At 47.1% G+C, this 22151-nt stretch overlaps 1 protein-coding gene across 13 annotated transcripts; it reads left to right on the forward strand.

The window, feature by feature from the left end:
* The first annotated feature begins 1569 nt into the window (after positions 1–1569).
* LOC105013290 (suppressor of cytokine signaling 7) lies at positions 1570–20208 on the forward strand. Of its 13 annotated transcripts, none has more exons than XM_034294968.1 (10): positions 1570–4069; positions 9242–9306; positions 10086–10190; positions 12467–12595; positions 13914–14059; positions 14545–14713; positions 15407–15682; positions 16083–16218; positions 18989–19147; positions 19334–20208. In XM_034294968.1, exons 1-9 carry the CDS (start codon positions 2517–2519, stop codon positions 19119–19121), a joined length of 2712 nt encoding a protein of 903 aa, XP_034150859.1. In that variant the 5' UTR covers positions 1570–2516; the 3' UTR covers positions 19122–19147; positions 19334–20208. The 13 variants fall into 13 exon arrangements, with proteins under 13 accessions (XP_034150859.1, XP_034150857.1, XP_034150858.1 ...); XM_034294966.1 differs by having other exon boundaries at positions 1571–4069; positions 9239–9306; XM_034294967.1 differs by having other exon boundaries at positions 1571–4069; positions 9239–9306; positions 18989–19145; positions 19331–20208.
* The last annotated feature ends 1943 nt before the right edge of the window (positions 20209–22151 follow it).

A 22151-nucleotide genomic window follows, 5' to 3' on the forward strand; every position in this document is an offset into this window, starting at 1 on the left:
TATATTGACATAATCAGGTTCAATTAAACTTGTCTCTTTGCTGTTTTGTACTGTAACCTTCTCCAATGCATAGGCGTTAGATATGAGGCATTTTTCCATTTGATTTGAGATTGGATATGTTTATTTTTTATTTTATATGACTGGCTTTCAGACCACTTCAGATTGTGTAACATTGTCCTTGTGGGCTTAATGTTATTTACACCATGTCATGTGTTTGAAGCTATAATAAACATTGCAACTTTAATATAGAATTGTGAACATTAAGCCAACCTGCTTTTTTTTTTTCTCTCAGTTTCCAACCTAGCAAACTAATAAAAATCTATATTGTACTTGCGCTGTAACCTTTCATTTTGATCCTCTTGTCACTTGTCTGTCACTTGTCTGTCACTTGTGCATACTGACCCTTGTGTGCATTTGTTTTGTGGGTGTTAGTAGAAAGATATCTTGCTTGATTTCTTCCCTTTTGGAGGTACCACCACTTAATTTGTTTCTATATATTTACGACAATGTTGGTGATCCCTCCTTGTAGTGTAGTTGGTAATTAGTTGATTCCTTCTGATAGATCTGTGTGTAACTGGCTGATTATTAACTGGGTCACCTGAAGAGGTCAGCAAATGTATTTTACTGGAATGTAGCGCTTTAACTGGAGGATGATCCTGGCGGCTCTGCCTGTGCCGGAACAGACTGTAATGGCGCGGATACACGTGAGAACTCTCCGTCTCTGGTGTCTGATCACTGGTGTAAAACTGGTTCCGTGGAGGGCGGTCTAAGCTGGTTTTTGCTTTTAGGTTGTGCTTGATTGATTAATTCCATGACTAGTAAGTTAGGACCTCCCCTCACTTGGTGGAATTGGGCACCAATTAAAAGGAAAAACCTACAAACACTGGGACCTTCTGTCGAGTTGGTTTGACACCTGTGGGTTAGATGGAGGAAGCATGAAGCTCCCTCTGGGGGTTGTATTGGGGGAAAAACCGGCTGAAGCTTAGCCCTAACCCTTTTCCACAATTTATCCTTTTTCTCCTTACTCAAAATTAGCTCTCCTAACATGCCAGCAAGACAAGGAGTGGCTACATAGAAGAACCTACAATATGAAATGTATTTTGAGTTATTTAACACTGTTTTGGTTTCAATATGATTGTGTTATTTTATAGTTAATGTCTCCACTATTTTTCTACAATGTGGAAAATAGTAAAACAAAAGCAATACTCTTGAATGAGTAGGTGTGTCCTAACTTTTGAGTGGGGTCTATTGAGAAAGGGGTCCTATGGTCTTATGATTCTTTTTTGAAGTAGCTGTGTACTGTGAAAAGGTTATGTACCCCCAGTGTTTCTACAACTCCTCTTTGGGGAACCACTTGTGGGGTAGGTCCATTGCTTGTGATCAGGGCCCACAGAGGAAGCACCTTTGGACCCGAGCAGCGTCTGACATTTCTGCCATGTTTTATGTTACAAAACCAAAGATTTTGAATTCTATTACCTGATTTCGTCATCTGGGGGTGGGGGTGAAACATGGAAGTATATTAACTAAGCGAGTTCCACCTCCCTCTAGTGGCAAGTTGACTGAACTGTAAGGGTTGGTTTTATTTCCACACAACTAATTTGAAAGCTGAACATTTGAATAATGCTATCTAGCTCTCTTCAATCTGCCATACGGTTTCGGTCTGGAATTTGACTCGTCACTGTCAAATAGGTGCAATGCAAATCAGCTCACTGTGTCTATAGACGTAGGCTAGCTAAGAGTATCGACTGTGAGATACAGCACCAACCAGAAGGCTAAATAATTGGCCTAGAGTATCTCGGAATTCCAAGGCAACATTAGCTCCGATCGTAGCATATCGCAACATTGTTTAAAATGGCTTATTCGCAAATTAAGACACGGTATCGAAGACAAAGATAACACCTGGAATGAACGGAGTTGCAGTACATGACGCTGTTCAATGTAACGTTGTAGACAACAGTGCCACTTAAAACCATATTACGCGGTCTCAAAGAACACACATTAAACAACATGTTATTCACGTCTCCATCTTAAAATAGGATATAGTGCTTTGTTTCACAGACCGACGGAGAAAGTGAGAGAGCAGGCAAGCATTTACGGAAGTGAAAGCGCGAGGAGGCGGGTGTGGTTTGTGAGGGAAGCAGAATCAAGGGGCACTGGGGGTCCTTTCTACATGAGGAAGCGTTCAGTGTAGTGTAACCTATGGGCCTCCTTTATTATCAGAAGAAGCAGATTATTGATGTCGCCGCTGCGCAGCCGCTCCTCGAACCACCCATTACATCCATGTTGTCTACGAAGAATCGGCGTCAGCAATACTGACCGAACATCTTAGATGTATTCTTGTTTTTTCTTATACATTGGTCGGATTTTTTTCCACGAGGAATATGGAACTTTAAATGGCTGTTGTGTATGCAGAATGCTTTTTCGGGCTGTCAGCAACCGTACTATATATTCGTATTAATGTTATGTAAGAACAGAGACCGTGAGTGGTGCCTCTTGTACCCAATTGAGGAGTAATAATGAATAACGCGCAAGATATGTCTCCTGATTTTGTCTTAATGCGCTTGGTTTCTGCGGCTGAATATGACCGCTTGGACGAGGAGAATTTGATATCGGGCGGTGGAGTGGTTTCCGGATTCGGGAAGGCTGTCTTGGGTCATCATGGCAACAATATCAACAATGGGTTTGAATTTGATCCGAACAACCCCACAGCAGGCCCAGCGCATCCAGGCAATTCCTCCCCGCACTATAGTTCACAGCTCGAGAGCGGGACAGGAGCCCTTGACAGCGGCTTGCTGCTGACTCGACCATCGGCGTCTGATGCGCCTCAACCACTCGACTTTGCCGTGGCTCAGCGCTTCGATTTCCCGCATGGTGCGGGCCGAGGCTCCCGGGCTCAGCTCATGGTGTTTCAGAATCTTCTTAGGACAAGCGACGGTATCTTGGAATGCGGCCTCGAGCAGCCGCCTGCCTTCCAGGTAAGTGAGGCTGAGAAACAGGACTCAAACTCTGCAGTGATGACCAGTAGTATGACTGAAAACAACATAGATGTGCAAAACCAAAGGATTCAGTGGCACCCCATGATTAAGCTGTCCAAGGTGGTAGCGGAAACCAATGACCCAGCTGGAGAGGGAGGTGGTCTCTGCCATCGGCACCGTCTTGTAACCGACACCATGGACTGGCCTCCACTCCTGGATAAGTCCCACACCTTTGGCATAATGGACCCCAAAAAGCCGTGCTTGACCGGGGACCCCAACCACTGCCATCTAGATGACCCGGTGCTGAACCTAGCCAGAAGGCTGGGCGAGCTGGGCCAGGCTTCAGAGCTGCTCCTGAAGGAGGGAGGGGAGATTCCCCGCTGCTCCTGTCAGAGCATCCTGGCCTCGGCCACAGGCAGCATGGGCCCCGGGGAGGACCCCAGTGAGACCAGTGACGCCCTGCTGGTACTGGAGGGTCTGGGTTCGGAGGACGTGGGGGAGCTGAACATGGGCGGCGGCGAGCAGCTGAAGGGTGTCGTCCCCGGCCAGGAGGGTGAAACGGATGTGCGGCGGGACGGCCGGCGGGCCTTCTCCAGCGGTTCCCTCACAGGGCTCATGAGGCAGGTGCACAGGCTGGCCGGGGAGGGCTGCACCTGTAACGCCCAAGTGTGTCAACCCTCTCTGGATGCCCTGGGCTCTGCTGCGCCTTCGCCGTCCTCCCTTACCTCTGACACCGCCGCGGGACACCAGGCGGCAGGAGCCTCTGTCAGCTCACCGTCACAGGAACCTCCCAGTCAAACCTCCCAGTCCCAGCCTCAGAGCAGGGCCACCACACCCAAGCTGGGGGTGATGCTGCGAGCCGCCTCACCCTTGGTAGTGGAGGGGGCCGCTGGGGGTGAGAAGACGACCAGAGGGAAGTCTAGGAAAGGCTCCCTGAAGATCCGTCTGAGCAAACTTTTCCGGACCAAGAGCAGCAGTGGGGCCAGTCACCTGCTTGACAAGAGGCCCTCGTTGGCTTCCTCCACCTCCTCTGGGGGGAGTCTGGTGGACGTCTGGGGCTCTGGATCCACCAGCACAGACCAGGACACTGGGAGGTAAGTTGGAGGGCAGGGATGGAGATTGTTTTGGGACACTCACTGGGCCTCATAGTGCTGGTCTAGCTGATGGGACAGGAAGAGGGGAGATAAGGAGACAGGCTGAGATGAGGAGACAAGGCTGAAGGGGAGAAGAAGAGATGTGCTGAGGGGTGAGGAGGAGATAAGGTGAGGGGAGGGGGACAGACTGAAGGGAGAGAAGGAGACAAGCTTAGAGGAGGGGGACAGGCTTAGAGGAGGGGGACAGGCTTAGAGGAGGGGGACAGGCTTAGAGGAGGGGGACAGGCTGAGGGGAGGGGGACAGGCTGAGGGGAGAGAAGGAGACAGGCTGAGGGGAGGGGGACAGGCTGAGGGGAGGGGGACAGGCTTAGAGGAGGGGGACAGGCTTAGAGGAGGGGGACAGGCTTAGAGGAGGGGGACAGGCTGAGGGGAGGGGGACAGGCTGAGGGGAGGGGGACAGGCTTAGAGGAGGGGGACAGGCTTAGAGGAGGGGGACAGGCTGAGGGGAGGGGGACAGGCTGAGGGGAGGGGGACAGGCTTAGAGGAGGGGGACAGGCTTAGAGGAGGGGGACAGGCTGAGGGGAGAGAAGGGGACAGGCTGAGGGGAGAGAAGGAGACAGGCTGAGGGGAGAGAAGGAGACAGGCTGAGGGGAGGGGGACAGGCTGAGGGGAGAGAAGGAGACAGGCTGAGGGGAGGGGGACAGGCTGGGGGGACTCCTGCAGTCTCAGCCAGTATTTGTCTAGTAAACTATCGTTAGACTGTAATTAAAGCCAATAGTGGAACACGTCTAGAACTGCGTTAGCCCTAACTCGTGTGAACAGCCCTGGTGATTATTTTAGGTATTTTAGGTATTATTATACACTGCTCAAGAACATTAAGGGAACACGTGATCATCACAGTATAGCACCAAGTAAATGTAACTTCAGGGACATCAATCTGGCCAGTTAGGAAGCATAAACGATTGTGAATCAGCGTCACCTGTTTTGGTGCATATGAAAGTGACAACAGATGCACTGGAGCGACAAGACAACCCCCAAAAAGGGAATGGTTTTGCAGGTGGTGACCACAGACAGTTGCTCTCTCCTTCTCCTTACTGACTGATTCTTCACTAGTTTTGCATTTTGCTAGTGTCTTTGTCAATACTGGTAGCATGAGGCGGTACCTGCAGCCCATTCAGGTTGCACAAGTAGTCCAGCTCCTCCAGGATGGCACATCCATACGTGCTGTCGCAAGGTTTGCTGTGTCTCCCAGTACACTCTCAAGAGCATGGAGGAGATACCAGGAGACGGGCCATTATACAAGGAGAGCTGGAAGGGCATCAACCCAGCAGCAGGATCGGTATCTGCTCCTTTGTGTGAGGAGGAACAAGAGGAGCAGTGCCAGAGCCCAACAACATTACCTTCAGCGGGCTACTGGTGTGCATGTTTCTGACCCGACTGTCAGAATTAGACTCCATGATCGTGGCATGAGGGCCCAATGTCCTCTAGTGGGACCTGTGCTCACAGTCCAGCACCGTGCAACACTCGATTTGTATTCGCCACAGAACACCAGAATTGGCAGATCCGCCATTGGCGCCCCAGTCTCTTCACAGATGAGAGCAGGTTCACACGGAGCATGTGACAGACGTGAAATAGTCTAGAAACGCCGTGGTGAACGTTATGCTGCTTGCAACATCATCCACCACGACTGGTCGGTTTGACTGCCGGTCAGTGATGGTTGATGAGTGATTTAAATGTTCCCTTAATTATTTGGAAACGCGTAGTTAGGATGTTCATGGCCGACTTTTATTATGACTATAGTGCCATACAGGGCAAATGTCAGCTGTTTATTTTGCGTATGTTACCTGTAGGCACTGCTTTTATGTAACCTTGAAATCCTGCTCTTTAGTTATTGCTGAGACCGGAGACATCCTGCTGTAGTTACTGATCAGACTGGAGATATTCTGCTTTGTAGCTGACAATCAGACCGGAGACATACAGTTCTGTAACTAATGATCAGACCAGAGATTTTCTGTTCTGTAGGAGATATTTCGGGCATCCGAAATGTAGTGCTTTCCTTTTCCCCTCCAAAATGTATATTTTTGGGCCCATCTGGGAACCTTGTCCTTCGCTGGAGAATCCAGTATATGCTTTGGCCATCTTTTGTACCACTGTCAAGATGGTGCCAAAAGAGTCTGGCATCATGACAGGCACCAATAAGAGACAACATGGCTGACGCTCAAGCAGAACAGTAAGACAGGCTAAGGCTGCCCCACCACCTACAGTATCTCACAAAAGTGAGTACCCCCCTCACATTTTGGTAAATATTTGATTGTATCTGTTCATGTGACAACACTGAAAAATGACAGTGTACAGCTTGTATAACAGTGTAAATTTGCTGTCCCCTCAAAATAACACAACACACAGGCATTAATGTCTAAACCGCTGGCAACAAAAGTGAGCACACCCCTAAGTGAAAATTTCCAAATTGGGCCCAACATGTCAATATTTTGTGTGGCCACCATCATTTTCCAGTACTGCCTTAACCCTCTTGGGTATGGAATTCACCAGACCTTCACAGGTTGCCAGTGGAGTACTCTTCCATTCCTCCATGACGACATAATGGAGCTGGTGGATGTTAGAGACCTTGTGCTCCTCCACCTTCTGTTTGACGATGTCCCACAGATGCTCAATAGGGTTTAGGTCCGGAGACATGCTTGACCAGTCCATCACCTTTACCCTCAGCTTCTTTAGCAAGGCAGTGGTCGTCTTGGAGGTGTGTTTCGGGTCGTTATTATGTTGGAATACTGCCCTGTGGCCCAGTCTCCTAAGGGAGGGGATCATGCTCTGCTTTATTATGTCACAGTACATTTTGGCATTCATGGTTCCCTCAATTAACTGTTGCTCCCCAGTGCCAGGCAGCACTCATGCAGCCTCAGACCATGACACTCCCACCACCATGCTTGATGGTAGGCAAGACACACTTGTCTTTGTACTTCTCACCTGGTTGCCGCCACACACGCTTGACACCATCTGAACCAAATACGTTTATCTTGGTCTCATCAGACCACAGGAAATTGTTTCAGTAATCCATGTCCTTAGTCTGCTTGTCTTCAGCAAACTGTTTGCAGGCTTTCTTGTGCATCATCTTTAGAAGAGGCTTCCTTCTGGGACGACAGCCATGCAGACCAATTTGATGCAGTGTGTGGCGTATGGTCTGAGCACTGACAGGCTGACCCCCCACCCCTTCAACCTCTGCAGCAATGCTGGCAGCACTCATACATGTATTTCCCAAAGCAACCTCTGGATATGACGCTGAGCATGTGCACTCAACTTGTTTGGTCACCATGGCGAGGCCTGTTCTGAGTGGAACCTGTCCTTTTAAACCATTGTATGGTCTTGGCCACTGTGCTGCAGCTCAGTTTCAGGGTCTTGGCAATCTTTTTATAGCTTAGGCCATCTTTATGTAGAGCAACAATTCTTATTTTCAGATCCTCAGAGAGTTCTTTGCCATGAGGTGCCATATTGAACTTCCAGTGACCAGTATGAGGGAGTGTGAGAGCGATAACACCAAATTTTACACACTTGCTCCCCATTCACCACTGAGACCTTGTAACACTATCCAGTCACATGACACCGGGGAGGGAAAATGGCTAATTGGGCCCAATTCTGACATTTTCACTTAGGGGTGTACTCCCTTTTGTTGCCAGCAGTTTAAGAATTAATGGCTGAGTTATTTTGAGGGGAAAGCAAATTTACACTGTTATACAAGCTGTACACTCACTACTTTACATTGTAGCAAAGTGTCATTTCTTCAGTGTTGTCACATGAAAAGATATACTCAAAAATTTACAAAAATGTGAGGGGTGTACTCACTTTTGTGAGATACTGTATGCGATGCTCTAGGGTGTCTTATGGGTTTACAACACCCGTGCCTATTCCAATGCGCAGGACATGGATGCTTCTGCTGTTAGAGGGCTTTGTTTGTGTCCATGGGACCGTGGCTTGATTAGGTCTGAGGATAGCGCATATTAGCAAATAGGCCACAGGGTTGGCAGAAATCAAGCACGGTCTTATTGTGCCCATTCGGTTTGCTAATTGCCACTACCGCAATCTGGTTTCCTGTACTTGACATAGTTTTAGCCTAACCAACTTGTAGTGGATTTAGTACTTTTAATTGAAATCAACGCAAAAACATGGCATTAACTTCAATGTGAATACGCACACTATGGTGTTGTAATGAATTCTGCCCATGCATGTTTAAACACTGCGCAGTACGTCTAGTCAGACTTTCCTGTTAGAATTGTAATTTACAGGAACTTTCCAGAACCACCAGGCCTGAGGGGAGTTTATTGGGGTTGGTCTGCTGCTGTTCAGTCCATGAGGCTTTGCTTCAAACGCATACTGGGTATTTCCCAGCAACGCCAACATTTACATTGACATTTTAGTCATTTAGACCGCAAAACCCCCCTGCTGCACAGGGTAAAGGGTACTGGCAAGGGCCCATTCAGCCAGCATGGTACAGGTATCAGTATGCCAGGCCGTCCTTACCCCCCCCCCCCCCCCACACCGCCCTAAAAACAAACACAAATGTGATTGCCTGTGTTGGCATTGCATTCTGTTGTGCAGAAGAGGAAGCTGCCCTGAGTTCTCCAGACAGTGCATCACTGCAGAGAAAACCCCCAGTCATCTGTGGTCTGTGTGACCAGAGGACCCTGTCCTACTCATGTCAGTTTAATGACGTGGCGTTGACGTTTACCGTCAAGTCCAGGGCGGTTTTCCTTAAACCGACGTTGAAACGTTGACAAAGATGCCTGGGGTGTAATGTCATACGGTCCCAGTTGACTACCACAGACTACGACACTACGACTGGACCTTGTGAACAACCTGCACGGCAGGCTTCTGACTTGACCTGGCCAGCTTGACTTCCCTCTAGGTCCGGTTTGGGGATGTCCACTTGCCGGGAGGGCATTGTCTGACTCACTATAAATCCCAGACGAGGCTGGAGGAGACCGAGCTCAGCTCTTGCTGTTGAGTCATGGCCGACGTAACCTTCGGAAATAGACCACTGGTTTCTCCTGGGCCAGTTGACATGAGGTGGACAGAAGTGGGTGAAATGAATGTGAGATTGAATTATGTCACTGATTTGGGCTGCATTCAGGCTTCTTTTATGTTTTCCCCTCTCTGAAGCAGTAAACTCCAGCTCTCCAGGCCACAAAGTGCCTTCTCTCCAGTGGCCTTTGGTCCCGCCTTCACCGGTAAGTGTGTTTCTGTGTATTTCTGTGTTGATGGATATGTAGATGTGTTGGTTTATGTCAATATGTATGAAGATGTGTATGCCCATGTACAGTATAGGTGTATATTGATGTGTATGTCAGTGTGTATAGGCGTATATTGATATGTATGTCAGTGTGTTGGTTATATTGATGTGTATGTCACTGGGTAGGTTTATATTGACTTATGTGTCTGTGTGTATGTGTATATTGATGGGTATGTCCGTATATAGGCGTATATTGATATGGTTGTCAGTGTGTAGGTTTTATACTGATTAATATGTCTGTGTGTAGGTGTATATTGATGTGTATGTTTGTGTGTAGGCGTATATTGATATGGTTGTCAGTGTGTAGGCGTATATTGATATGGTTGTCAGTGTGTAGGCGTATATTGATGTACATTTTTGTGTGTAAGTGTATATTCATTTGTATGTCCGTGTATAGGCGTATATTGATATGGTTGTCTGTGTGTAAGTGTATATTCATTTGTATGTCAACGTGTACAGTAGGTTTGTTGGTGTGGTGTTGTTGTTAAATATGAAACCTATTTAGTCTTTTATTCAAAACCATCTCTCTTTTTCTCTCTTTGTCTCTCATTCTTTTTGTTTCTGTCTTTCTTTCTCTCTCTCTCTCTCTCTCTCTCTCTCTCTCTCTCTCTCTCTCTCTCTCTCTTTGTTTCTTGTCTTTCTCCTTCCCCTTTTTCCTTCCCCTTTGTTTCTTTGTGTCATTTGTCTAATTTTCTCTCCCTGGGTCTCTTCCTCCAGGTGAGACTGTGTCCCTGGTAGATGTGGATATTTCTCGTAGAGGGGGGAACTCTCTGCACCCCCCAACCCCTCCACCTCCACCCAGACGAAGTCTTAGTCTGCTGGGTACTTTTCTTTCTTTCCTCTCTGTTTTCCGTATCTGTCCTTGGTGGTTTGGTTTCACATGATGCTCTTCTCTAAGCTCTGTTGCTTCTTTCCATTTTTGCCCTCTTTGTCATTCCTTTCAAATGTTCCTAATCATTGGTGCAATGGCCAGACATGTTTCAATATACTTTCATTGTACAGTATACATGTACGCACAGCACGGTTCCAGTCAAAGGTTTGGACAGAACTACTCATTCATGGGTATTTCTTTATTTTTTATATTTTACACAAAGTAAGAAAGTAACAAAGGCGTCAAAACTAAGAAATAACACATATGGAAACATGTGGTAACAAAGTGTTAAACAAAACAAAAGACATTGTAGATTATTCAAATTAGCCACCCTTTTCCTTGATTATTGCTTTGCACACTCTTTACATTCTCTCAAACATTCTATAATGTGGAAAATACTAAAAATAAAGAAATACACTTGAATAAGTAGGTGTATCCAAACGTTTGACTAGTCATGTGCATATAAATGAATGTATGTCTGTGTGTATGTATGTATATATTGATATAAAACTGATGGAAGGTGTTCAGTAGAAATTTACACTCGCATGGTCTGTGGAGGTGGTCTGTAGAGGTTTACAGTAACATGGTTTGTTAAGGTGGTCAGTAGAAGTTTACACTCACATGGTCTGTTAAGGTTGTTTGTAGAAGTTTACAGTAACATGGTTTGTTAAGGTGGTCTGTAGAGGTTTACAGTAACATGGTCTGTTAAAGTGGTTAGTAGAAGTTTACACTAACATGGTCTTTTAAGGTGGTCATTAGAAGTTGACACTAACATGGTCTGTTAAGGGAGTCTGTAGAGGTTTACAGTAACATGGTCTGTTAAGGTGGTCAGGAAGAGTTTAAAGTAACATGATCTGTTTCTCTATTCTTAACAGCACCAGTCATTATTAATGATTCAACCAATCTCAGAAACTGAATGGGAATCTATGTAATTCAGCCAACACTGAAACATTAATTAATGGATGGAAATGAAAAGGGGAAAACCTTGCTTTCATCCCATTTGGTTTATAACCAAGCAATGAATAACTGGCCTTCTGTGGTTTCACTTGTGTCCTACTTGTGTCCTACATAAATCCTTTGGACCTACAGATAAACGATAGTTCTCCATTGATTCTTGAACAACTCAGAGAGGCACTAAGGGGTACTTTAGTTGACTGTCGTGCCCAATCACAATCCAAAATATCTGCTTACTTTACTGAGATGTCTGTAAACAAAGTAAACGTGAACATTAACATGGTTCAGACTATACATTTGCCTAAACATAATAAATGGTCAGTCCCTGCATCCATAGCTCAGTCTGTGAATTCCAGGGTACTCACTACTTACTCGTTACTTAGTTGCACTTGTCAATACTTGTCTCTCAGCATTTTACAGAAACAGTGGCGAAACTGTTGATTCCTGGTTTTAAGGCCAGGTTATATTAGGAAAGCGCCTGTGTTCCCCTTCCCTCTGGCTTGTCGAATGAGCGTCAGACAAACCACTTCCTGGAGGGGCACTCTGATCGCTGAGGTAGCTGTCGCCTCTTATGGCACTGACCCATAAAGGTCATTGTGGATCTAGTGGGCAACAGTCTTTGTGTTAAAGAGCACGAAGTGTCACAAACAGTGTTCATCTGTAAAAAAAAAAAGAAAAAAGAATAACCCCTGTGATGGTTTCGTAACTGTTGCAGCAGCCGACAGACTGAATCTGTTAGGGCATCCGCCCACACTTCCTGAACACATCAACAGTAACTTGTGAACTTGGCGACCAACGTCCAGGTGCCAATCGCACTGTTACCGTTGATGGATTAACTGGAGCTCTTTGAAGGCAAACCTTGAGGATGGCTGAGCGCCTGAATGAGACTTCACCGGAGGTTTTTAAATGTGGATTTCAACCAAACGTGTATAGAGGCTGTTGATTAGAGGGATGGCTTGTTTGGGAAGGTAGTTACTCTGCACCTTCCTTGCGCCGTCACCTGTCTGTGCTTCCTCCAAACGCTTTGCCTGTTGTCGTCGTTGTCGCTGCGTTGCTTGATCGTAGCATCTCTGTCCAGTTTGAAATAAAAAATCCATTCTGGGTGGTTCTTTAGGCAAAATGTCCACCCTGTGTACTGTCCTCCCGCCGTCATACGTTTATCTCAGAGTGTGACATCCAGCCGCCGTGGTGTCAGCACAGGACATCCACAGGGACTTTGGTGAAGCTCTTGGTGAAGTTCAGCTGGGTGGCTGGCTGCTGTGCTCTGTTCCAGATGACTTTGCCGGGCCGCAGCAGCCTGGGCCTTTCCTGGAGAGTGGCCCCGGGGCCTCCATGCAGTCGCTGCCCCTGCGGGCTGCCCCTCCCTCCCATGCCTTCATCCAGCATAGCCTCAGCCTCAATGGTAAGAGCACGGCCGGGTCAGTGGTGGGGGGGTTATGGGGCCAGGTGGGTGTGCGGGGTGCGCCAGACAGTGACCGGTGGAGCGAGAGCCAGAGGATGTGTTTAAAAGGGCCACACCTAGTTTACCGCAACGTACCGGATGGGATTTCGGTTGCCTATGAGACCGGGTTGGAATGGGTTGCCTTGGGTTGACAGCGGTACGGTCTTGTGTTTCGATGACAAACAACCCAGGTGAGGAGAGCCGACACGACTCGCTAATGGGCACATTAGACCTAGGCAATGCAGACTGGTATGTCGCAGAGGTTGACTTCAGAATGACCCCACTTGCATATTCACATTATGTAGTATGCGGTAATAGTGGTCGGTATTGTTTCTACACACTTGTGTTTCGCAAAGAGATATTTGAGCTACCGTCCTCTGGGGTTCATTTTGCTTTAATGTCAATATCTGCCCTAACATGGTTTCCTGTATGGCTATTTGCATATTTTTGCACATAGGTGACTTCCTCCGCTGCTCAGAATGATGGTCCTGATGCATTTTCCTATTCCACTGTATTTAGATAGAAGACAGACCTGACATGTTGGTGATGCTGGATGCCTTTACTCTGTGCTAAATCCACTTCCATCTGAAAATGTTTGGAACACTTCACCCTCCCCCGCAAATAAGCCCCATAGGTTTATTGGGCCATTTTCTGTGGTTTAATAGGGTTGGCTTGAACAAAGACGGTGGCACTGTGGTGTGAATGCAGGCGAATAGACATAACCTAGGAACACTTAATGAAGAACCAAATTAATATTGAGCCAAATAATAATCATTATAGCTTGAGAAAAGAAGGTCCATTCTGGAAAATGGCTAAATCCTGGCTTAATCGTAGATATCACATTGTGCACCCAATATATATCACTGTGTCCTGTTAAGCCTGGTCAATTAGCATGATAACAAAACATGCCTGGCTGAATGATATGGTGATTATTAACCGGACGGCCTGGTGAGATTGTCAGAGACCCAAACAGAGCCTAAGATGGACAGTGGGGGTATTATGCTACTCCAATACATTTATGACACAGACATATTAGTTAAATTGGACACAGACATGTCACTGTACACAATGTTTTAGTTTACCCTGTATCTAGGTTCAACCTTTTAGTTAGGTCACATGTTTTGTGACCTTCTCAACCTCAGTGGGAGAGATTCAGGCAGTGGGATTGACAGAGTCCGTTAGCTAGTGAGAGTGGAATGAGAGTGGAATGAGAGCTAGTGAGAGTGAGTCAGTAACAGTGAATGAGTCCTGGGTCCGAGTGCTTATATTTCTGTTTCAGACACATTCCTGCGGGGTCTTCCCCGACCTATCCCGCTGCCCAGCGACGTCCAGAACCCGTCCAGGGTGGACCAGCGCCCCCTGCTGTGCCCACTGACCCGCCCTGATGCCAGCAATTTTGCCACTAGCCTCCGAGAACTGGAAAAGGTAGATGCACTAGGCACACTGACCGTAGCCCAGCAGCTGGATGCAATAACACGAAGGCTGCCGGGTCAAAATCCTCAAGCCGCAAAGGTAAAAGAGTGCGTTCTGTCCTTGAGCAAGGCGGTTAACCCTTATTGCTCTGTGAGCACCAAACGTTGAATCCGCCCGCATCTCTCCATATCCAAAAGGTTGGATTTCAAAATGAAGTCCTACTTAGGTTTTACCTGGTGTTCAGTTGACAACAGTGTGATCTAAGCCTTTAACACACGTGTCAGCATGTCTTTCTAATCCTTAGTGTTCAGGAAGTCGGTGGAGAACAACCCTCCCGTAGGTTTTCTGGTTAATCTCAGCGACCAGATAATACGGGCAATCGGGTGTGATAGATTAGGGAACGATATCTGAGTACTGTCTAGGATGGAGGTGAAATGCTTGTAAATGCACGTCCGTGCGCAGCTTTCATTTTAACGCGTTCCCCCTGGTCGTCCCAGTGTGGCTGGTACTGGGGCCCAATGAACTGGGAGGACGCCGAGATGAAGCTGAAGGGGAAGCCTGACGGGTCGTTCCTGGTGAGGGACAGCTCCGACCCCCGCTACATCCTCAGCCTCAGCTTCCGCTCCCAGGGAGTCACACACCACACACGCATGGAGCACTACAGAGGTGAGTGAGAAACACACACACACACACACACCACACACGCATGGAGCACTACAGAGGTGAGTGAGAAACACACACACACACACACACACACCACACACGCATGGAGCACTACAGAGGTGAGTGAGAAACACACACCACACACGCATGGAGCACTACAGAGGTGAGTGAGAAACACACACACACACACCACACACGCATGGAGCACTACAGAGGTGAGTGAGAAACACACACACACACACACCACACACCCATGGAGCACTACAGAGGTGAGTGAGAAACACACACACACACACCACACACGCATGGAGCACTACAGAGGTGAGTGAGAAATACACACACACACACACACACCACACACGCATGGAGCACTACAGAGTTGAGAAACACACACACACCACACACGCATGGAGCACTACAGAGGTGAGTGAGAAACACACACACACACACACATGCATGGAGGACTACAGAGGTGATTGAGAAACACACGCACACACACGCACGCATGGAGCACTACAGAGGTGAGTGAGAAACACACGCACACACACGCACGCATGGAGCACTACAGAGGTGAGCGCGACACACACACGCACGCACTACAGTGTGTTGGATGTACACTCACGGTCACGCATCGCATTTTAGTGAAGATGCCAGCCCATGTACCCTTTGTCACCCCATTCTATTCTTTGTTTCCAGGGACCTTCAGCCTGTGGTGTCACCCCATTCTATCCTTCTTTGTTTCCAGGGACCTTCAGCCTGTGGTGTCACTCCATTCTATCCTTCTTTGTTTCCAGGGACCTTCAGCCTGTGGTGTCACCCCATTCTATCCTTCTTTGTTTCCAGGGACCTTCAGCCTGTGGTGTCACCCCAAGTTTGAGGACCGCTGTCATTCCGTGGTGGAGTTCATCGAGCGCGCCATCATGCACTCTAAGAATGGCAAATTCCTCTACTTCCTGCGCTCGCGGGTCCCAGGTAAGAATCTGCCCGTCACTGTGTGCCTCTTCCCCTTGTTAAGACCGTGGCCCTCTGTAATTCTCTGGAGATTGCAGAACACATTAGAATGGATGTTAGGGTGATTTCACAAATGAATTCTATATGTGTGACCTAATTGTTCATGTTGTTTACATCCCATGTTAACAGGAAGCCATGGAAGACCCCCATAAAGTTCCTTAAGGCTGAGATAAAAGTAGTGAGAATACTCAGGGATGAAAGAAGTTTTTTTGACATAAAAATATTACTTATTACACTAAAATGTTTTTTTTACAGAATGAATTTCCCATAATTTCCCAGCATAGAATATGGATCATTACCAGTGTAGTACTTCAAACAGCTTTTTTGACTCACCTTGCCAGTTAATACCTTTCTGTCCCAGGCCTGCCCCCGACCCCTGTTCAGCTGCTGTATCCAGTGTCCCGCTTCAGCAGCGTCAAATCACTGCAGCACCTCTGTCGCTTCTGCATCCGCCAGCTGGTCCGCATAGACCACATCCAGGAGCTCCCACTGCCCACGTACGTAGAACCGTAGACCACATCCAGGAGCTCCCACTGCCCATGTATGTAGAACCGTAGACCACATCCAGGAGCTCCCACTGCCCATGTATGTAGAACCGTAGACCACATCCAGGAGCTCCCACTGCCCACGTACGTAGAACCGTAGACCACATCCAGGAGCTCCCACTGCCCATGTATGTAGAACCGTAGACCACATCCAGGAGCTCCCACTGCCCATGTATGTAGAACCGTAGACCACATCCAGGAGCTCCCACTGCCCACGTACGTAGAACCGTAGACCACATCCAGGAGCTCCCACTGCCCACGTACGTAGAACCGTAGACCACATCCAGGAGCTCCCACTGCCCACGTACGTAGAACCGTAAACCACATCCAGGAGATCCCACTGCCCACATATGTAGAGCCGTAGACCACATCCAGGAGCTCCCACTGCCCACATATGTAGAACCGTAGACCACATCCAGGAGCTCCCACTGCCCACGTACGTAGAACCGTAGACCACATCCAGGAGCTCCCACTGCCCACGTACGTAGAACCGTAGACCACATCCGGGAGATCCCACTGCCCACGTACGTAGAACCGTAGACCACATCCGGGAGATCCCACTGCCCACGTACGTAGAACCGTAGACCACATCCGGGAGCTCCCACTGCCCACGTACGTAGAACCGTAGACCACATCCGGGAGCTCCCACTGCCCACGTACGTAGAACCGTAGACCACATCCGGGAGCTCCCACTGCCCACGTACGTAGAACCGTAGACCACATCCGGGAGCTCCCACTGCCCACGTACGTAGAACCGTAGACCACATTCGGGAGCTCCCACTGCCCACGTACGTAGAACCGTAGACCACATCCGCGAGCTCCCACTGCCCACGTACGTAGAACCGTAGACCACATCCGCGAGCTCCCACTGCCCACGTACGTAGAACCGTAGACCACATCCGGGAGCTCCCACTGCCCACGTACGTAGAACCGTAGACCACATCCGGGAGCTCCCACTGCCCACGTACGTAGAACCGTAGACCACATCCGGGAGCTCCCACTGCCCACGTACGTAGAACCGTAGACCACATCCGGGAGCTCCCACTGCCCACGTACGTAGAACCTTAGACCACATCCATGAGCTCCCACTGCCCACACCTAAAAAGTGCTGTAATTCCTACACTGTTCTTGCTATTTGGATGTAAATACCCTCAAATGAAAGCTGAATGTCTGCACGTTGAACTCATGTTCATTATTTAATTGAATCTCCAATATGCTGTAGTAGACAGCTCAAATAATAACTTTGTCACTGTCCAAATTCTTATGGACCTGACTGTATGTAGAGTCATACTCCGGTCAATACACTGAACTTCTAAAACGGTGAAACCAAATACACACAGGCGGAACTTAAAAACCAAAAGCAAACTATATAGAAAAAGAATGAAAAGCAACTCTGCCATCTACAAAAAAGGAATTAAATTAAGTGCATAACATAGTGCCGACATGCAGGACTCAAAGAAAATGTGTCCAATATACATACAGACCTGGCAGGGTTTTGTAGAAACACAACACATAGACCTTCCCATTAATGTTTTAGTAAAACAGGACGGAACATTCTCAACCAATTTTTATGTATTTATGTTAAATATTGGATTTCACATTAGGTTGTGGAACCCCAGAAAGAACGTAATGGAATGTGTAGCACTGCAGGAAATTCTCTTTAAAAGTGCTGGATCCATTAATGGTCTGTGAAATAATGTAAAACACAAAATCCACTGCAAATCCAGTTTTCATTAAGGTCAAAGACAGTGCTTTAACAACTTAGCTGAATTGATTCAACTTAACCACTACTGCAAAATCATGAGGTTTGCTGTGCAACATATTTTTAGAAAATTCCAAATTTGGGATAGGCTCGGTTATTCACAGCAAAACCTGTTTTTATTTGTTCTGGTTTGACATGCCTAACAGAAACACAACACACAGACCTGCCCACTAGGTAGAAACAACACAGACCTGTCAGTGTTATGTCATTGCTCGTGGCTACCCAGTAGTATGTGCAAGCAACAGTGACCTCTAGTGCACAAAACATGTGAAACATCTCACAACACTAAAAAGAATGCACACAAACCCCAAGTAACCACATACACAGGGAGAAAATGGCTCCCGTGAGACATAGGGATTGTGTGTAGTTGGGGGGGTGTACCAGAGGGGGCTGGTGAGGGAAGTCAGTGGGTCAAGCAGATGGAAAATCAGTTTGACACTTTTATCCATTCCAGCCATCATTATAAGTCTGTCCTCCCCATTTAAATTGCCACCAGCCACCAGTGGAGTGTACACCAGTGTTGTGGAAGACAAAGAGGCCTGACGCGGAGATGCTGGGAAAGCCCTTGGGTGTTTATTATAAATCTAAACACGAACTTGGGGAAAAAGGGAAAACAAAAACATGCAAAGACCAAGGGGTCAGTGAGCGTAGCTGGAGCGCAGGCCTCGGAGAGGGCACCTGAATCCTGGGCAGTCGCCTCAGTCTGCCTCACCTTCACTCTCTGGAACATAGAGAACAAAAACCACAGTCAGCATTTCCAGACTCTCCGTGACATACCTGTCTGAGAGTCCCTTCTTGCCCTGACGAGTCCTGATGAACTTGTCCTAAGGGTACAGTGGCACGATGCTGAAGCTCCACTACGGCGCCCCCCCCACGCCACGCCACAACACACAATGCTTTCTGGGTGTATAGAGACTGTTACATTTGCTATCCCTAATACGGACCTCTCTCTTCCCGTAGGCCCCTCATAGTTTACCTGCGCAAGTTCTACTACTATGATCCCGAGGAGGAGATGTACATGTCAATCAAGGAGACGGGGCGGGACCCCACCACCGCCCAACCAGCATCCGCCCAGCGGGAGTCTCACACGTAGCGCCCGGAAACATCGCTGGATCAAGTGAGTGACGGCCGACCACCGATTCAGCCGGATTGTCCGATATTTAATCTAATTGAACTGCTGTGCTCAGTGTGCTGTATAACCGACTTGCATGTGTATCTCTGGTGAAAACAATGTGGCGTTGACTGTTTCAGCGCGGACACACTCCTCGGTGCGTCTAACGTCCTCATCATTTGGTGTTGCAGGTTTTTTTTTTTTTCTACAACGCGGACGGCTCGCCTGAGGACTGTTGACGACTGTGACGGGGGAACGCCCTGGCTCAGACACCCTTATGCCGGACCGCAGCCGACGTGGACAGCACTTTCGGTGTCAGGTTGACTCGATATCCAGGCAGTTGGGGCTGGGGGTTTCAGATGATCCACCCTCCTCCCTTTTTGATTGGCCCACATGAAGTGGAGGAGGGGCAGGGGATGAGAAAACTTCATCCACCGGGCCTGTGAAGATCTCTAATTGGCTGAACTGGAAGAGCTGATTACTTACTGTTGTTCTGACTGACAGAACAGTCCCAGCTAAAACTGGATATCTCTGCATCCTTGTGGAAATGCCACACTGAAGAAACGGACTGAGAAGAAAGTGAATTGAAATGTTAACACTTTAGCTGAAGGCTAAGACAGTAGCATAAGGGTCGAAGTATGTAGAACCAGATTAAAGTTTGGAAAAAGACGCACTATTTCTGCCCCTGCTCTGACAAGGTCTGGTCAAAGGGACAGCTCGTTGTTTGGACTTGAAATGCAGTCTACTGGGATGATTTTTGTGGTTTCCACTTTAAATATTTTGTTGCCACATATTTGATCTGCACCTTTTGAATTGACTGTGTGAGCTGTAGTGTGTGTGTATGTGTGTGCGCATGTGTGTGCGCATGTGTGTGAGTGAGCGTGTGTAAATATTGTATGTTGGATTTAGCTGTTTGTGGCTAACCAGAGACACTTGCTGGTGTACCGTCACTGGTGGGATGTCATGGTTGGCTCTCCACTCTGGAATCCAACTAGAATTCCCTTGCTAGACCAGCAAATGTGTTACCAGAATAAATATGAATAAAACAGTTGATGGAATCTAAACCTGAGAGGACATTATGTGAGTCATTGTGTGTGGGCTTGGGACTGTCTTACTGATAAGGGGCCAACTCGACTAGCTTAAAATATTGGTCTCATTGTGGCAAGCAGAGAGGGGGAAATTGGGACATGCCTTCTATGAAGTGTGCCTCTTAACAAACCAATGAGTTAAAGGGGACACGTGTGCCACAAGAAGATGCTAGAGTTCAATGAGGCCCTAGCCGACCATCAGTCGCTTAACGTGAACACTGCTAGACCTGTTGTGGTGTTGTTCAGACGGTCCAAATGAGATCAAGCCCCCTTTCACTTAGCTGATTTAGATCAGACAGATATTGTACATCACTCTAGTGAATGCCTGATCAAAGTCAGGGTCCATTTGTAATAATCAGTGTACTCTGCACATACAGGTGCTGGTCATATAATTAGAATATCATCAAAAAGTTGATTTATGTCAGTAATCCCATTCAAAAAGTGAAACTTGTATATTACATTCATTCATTACACACAGATTGATATATTTCAAATGTTTATTTATTTTAATTGTGATGATTATAATTGACAACTAATGAAAATCCAATATTCAGTATCTCCAAAAATTAGAATATTACTTAAGACCAATACAAAAAAAAGATTTTTTAGAAATGTTGGCCAACTGAAAAGTATGAACATGAAAAGTATGAGCATGTACAGCACTCAATACTTAGTTGGGGCTCCTTTTTCCTGAATTACTGCAGCAATGTGGCGTGGCATGGAGTCGATCAGTCTGTGGCACTGCTCAGGTGTTATGAGAGCCCAGGTTGCTCTGATAGTGGCCTTCAGCTCATTTGCATTGTTGGGTCTGGCGTATCGCATCTTCCTCTTCACAATACCCCATAGATTTTCTATAGGGTAAAGGTCAGGTGAGTTTGCTGGCCAATTATGAACAGGGATACCATGGTACTTAAACCAGGTACTGGTCCCTTTGGCACTGTGTGCAGGTGCGAAGTCCAGTTGGAAAATTAACTCTGCATCTCCATAAAGTTGGTCAGCAGCAGGAAGCATGAAGTGCTCTAAAACTTCCTGGTAGACGGCTCCGTTGACCTTGGACCTCAGAAAACACAGTGGACCAACACCAGCAGATGACATGGCACCCCAAACCATCACCGACTGTGGAAACTTTACACTGGACTTCAAGCAACGTGGATTCTGTGCCTCTCATCTCTTCCTCCAGACTCTGGGACCTTGATTACCAAAGGAAATGCTAAATTTACTTTCATCAGAGAACATAACTTTGGACCACTCAGCAGCAGTCCAGTCCTTTTTGTCTTTAGCCCAGGCGAGACACAAGGAATGCGACAGCTGAAACCCATGTCTTGCATACGTCTGTGCGTGGTGGTTCTTGAAGCACTGACTCCAGCTGCAGTCCACTCTTTGTGAATCTCCCCCACATTTTTGAATGGATTTTGTTTCACAATCCTCTCCAGGGTGCGGTTATCCCTATTGCCTGTACACATTTTTCTACCACATTTTTTCCTTCCCTTCGCCTTTCTATTAATGTGCTTGGACACAGAGCTCTGTGAACAGCCAGCCTCTTTAGCTATGATCTTTTGTGTCTTGCCCTCCTTGTGCAAGGTGTCAATGGTCATCTTTTGGACAGCTGTCAAGTCAGCAGTCTTCCCCATGATTGTGTTGCCTACAGAACTAGACAGAGACCATTTAAAGGCCTTTGCAGGTGTTTTGGGTTAATTAGCTGATTGGAGTGTGGCATCAGGTGTCTTCAATATTGAAGCTATTCACAATATTCTAATTTTCTGAGAGACTGAATTTGGGGTTTTCATTAATTATAATCATCAAAATTAAAAGAAATAAACACTCAAAATATATCAGTATGGGTGGAATGTATACATTATACAAGTTTCACTTTTTGAATGGAATTACTGAAATAAATCAACTTTTTGATGATATTCTATTATAT

Source organism: Esox lucius, chromosome 11, assembly GCF_011004845.1.
Source record: "Esox lucius isolate fEsoLuc1 chromosome 11, fEsoLuc1.pri, whole genome shotgun sequence".
NCBI classification, from domain to species: domain Eukaryota; kingdom Metazoa; phylum Chordata; class Actinopteri; order Esociformes; family Esocidae; genus Esox; species Esox lucius.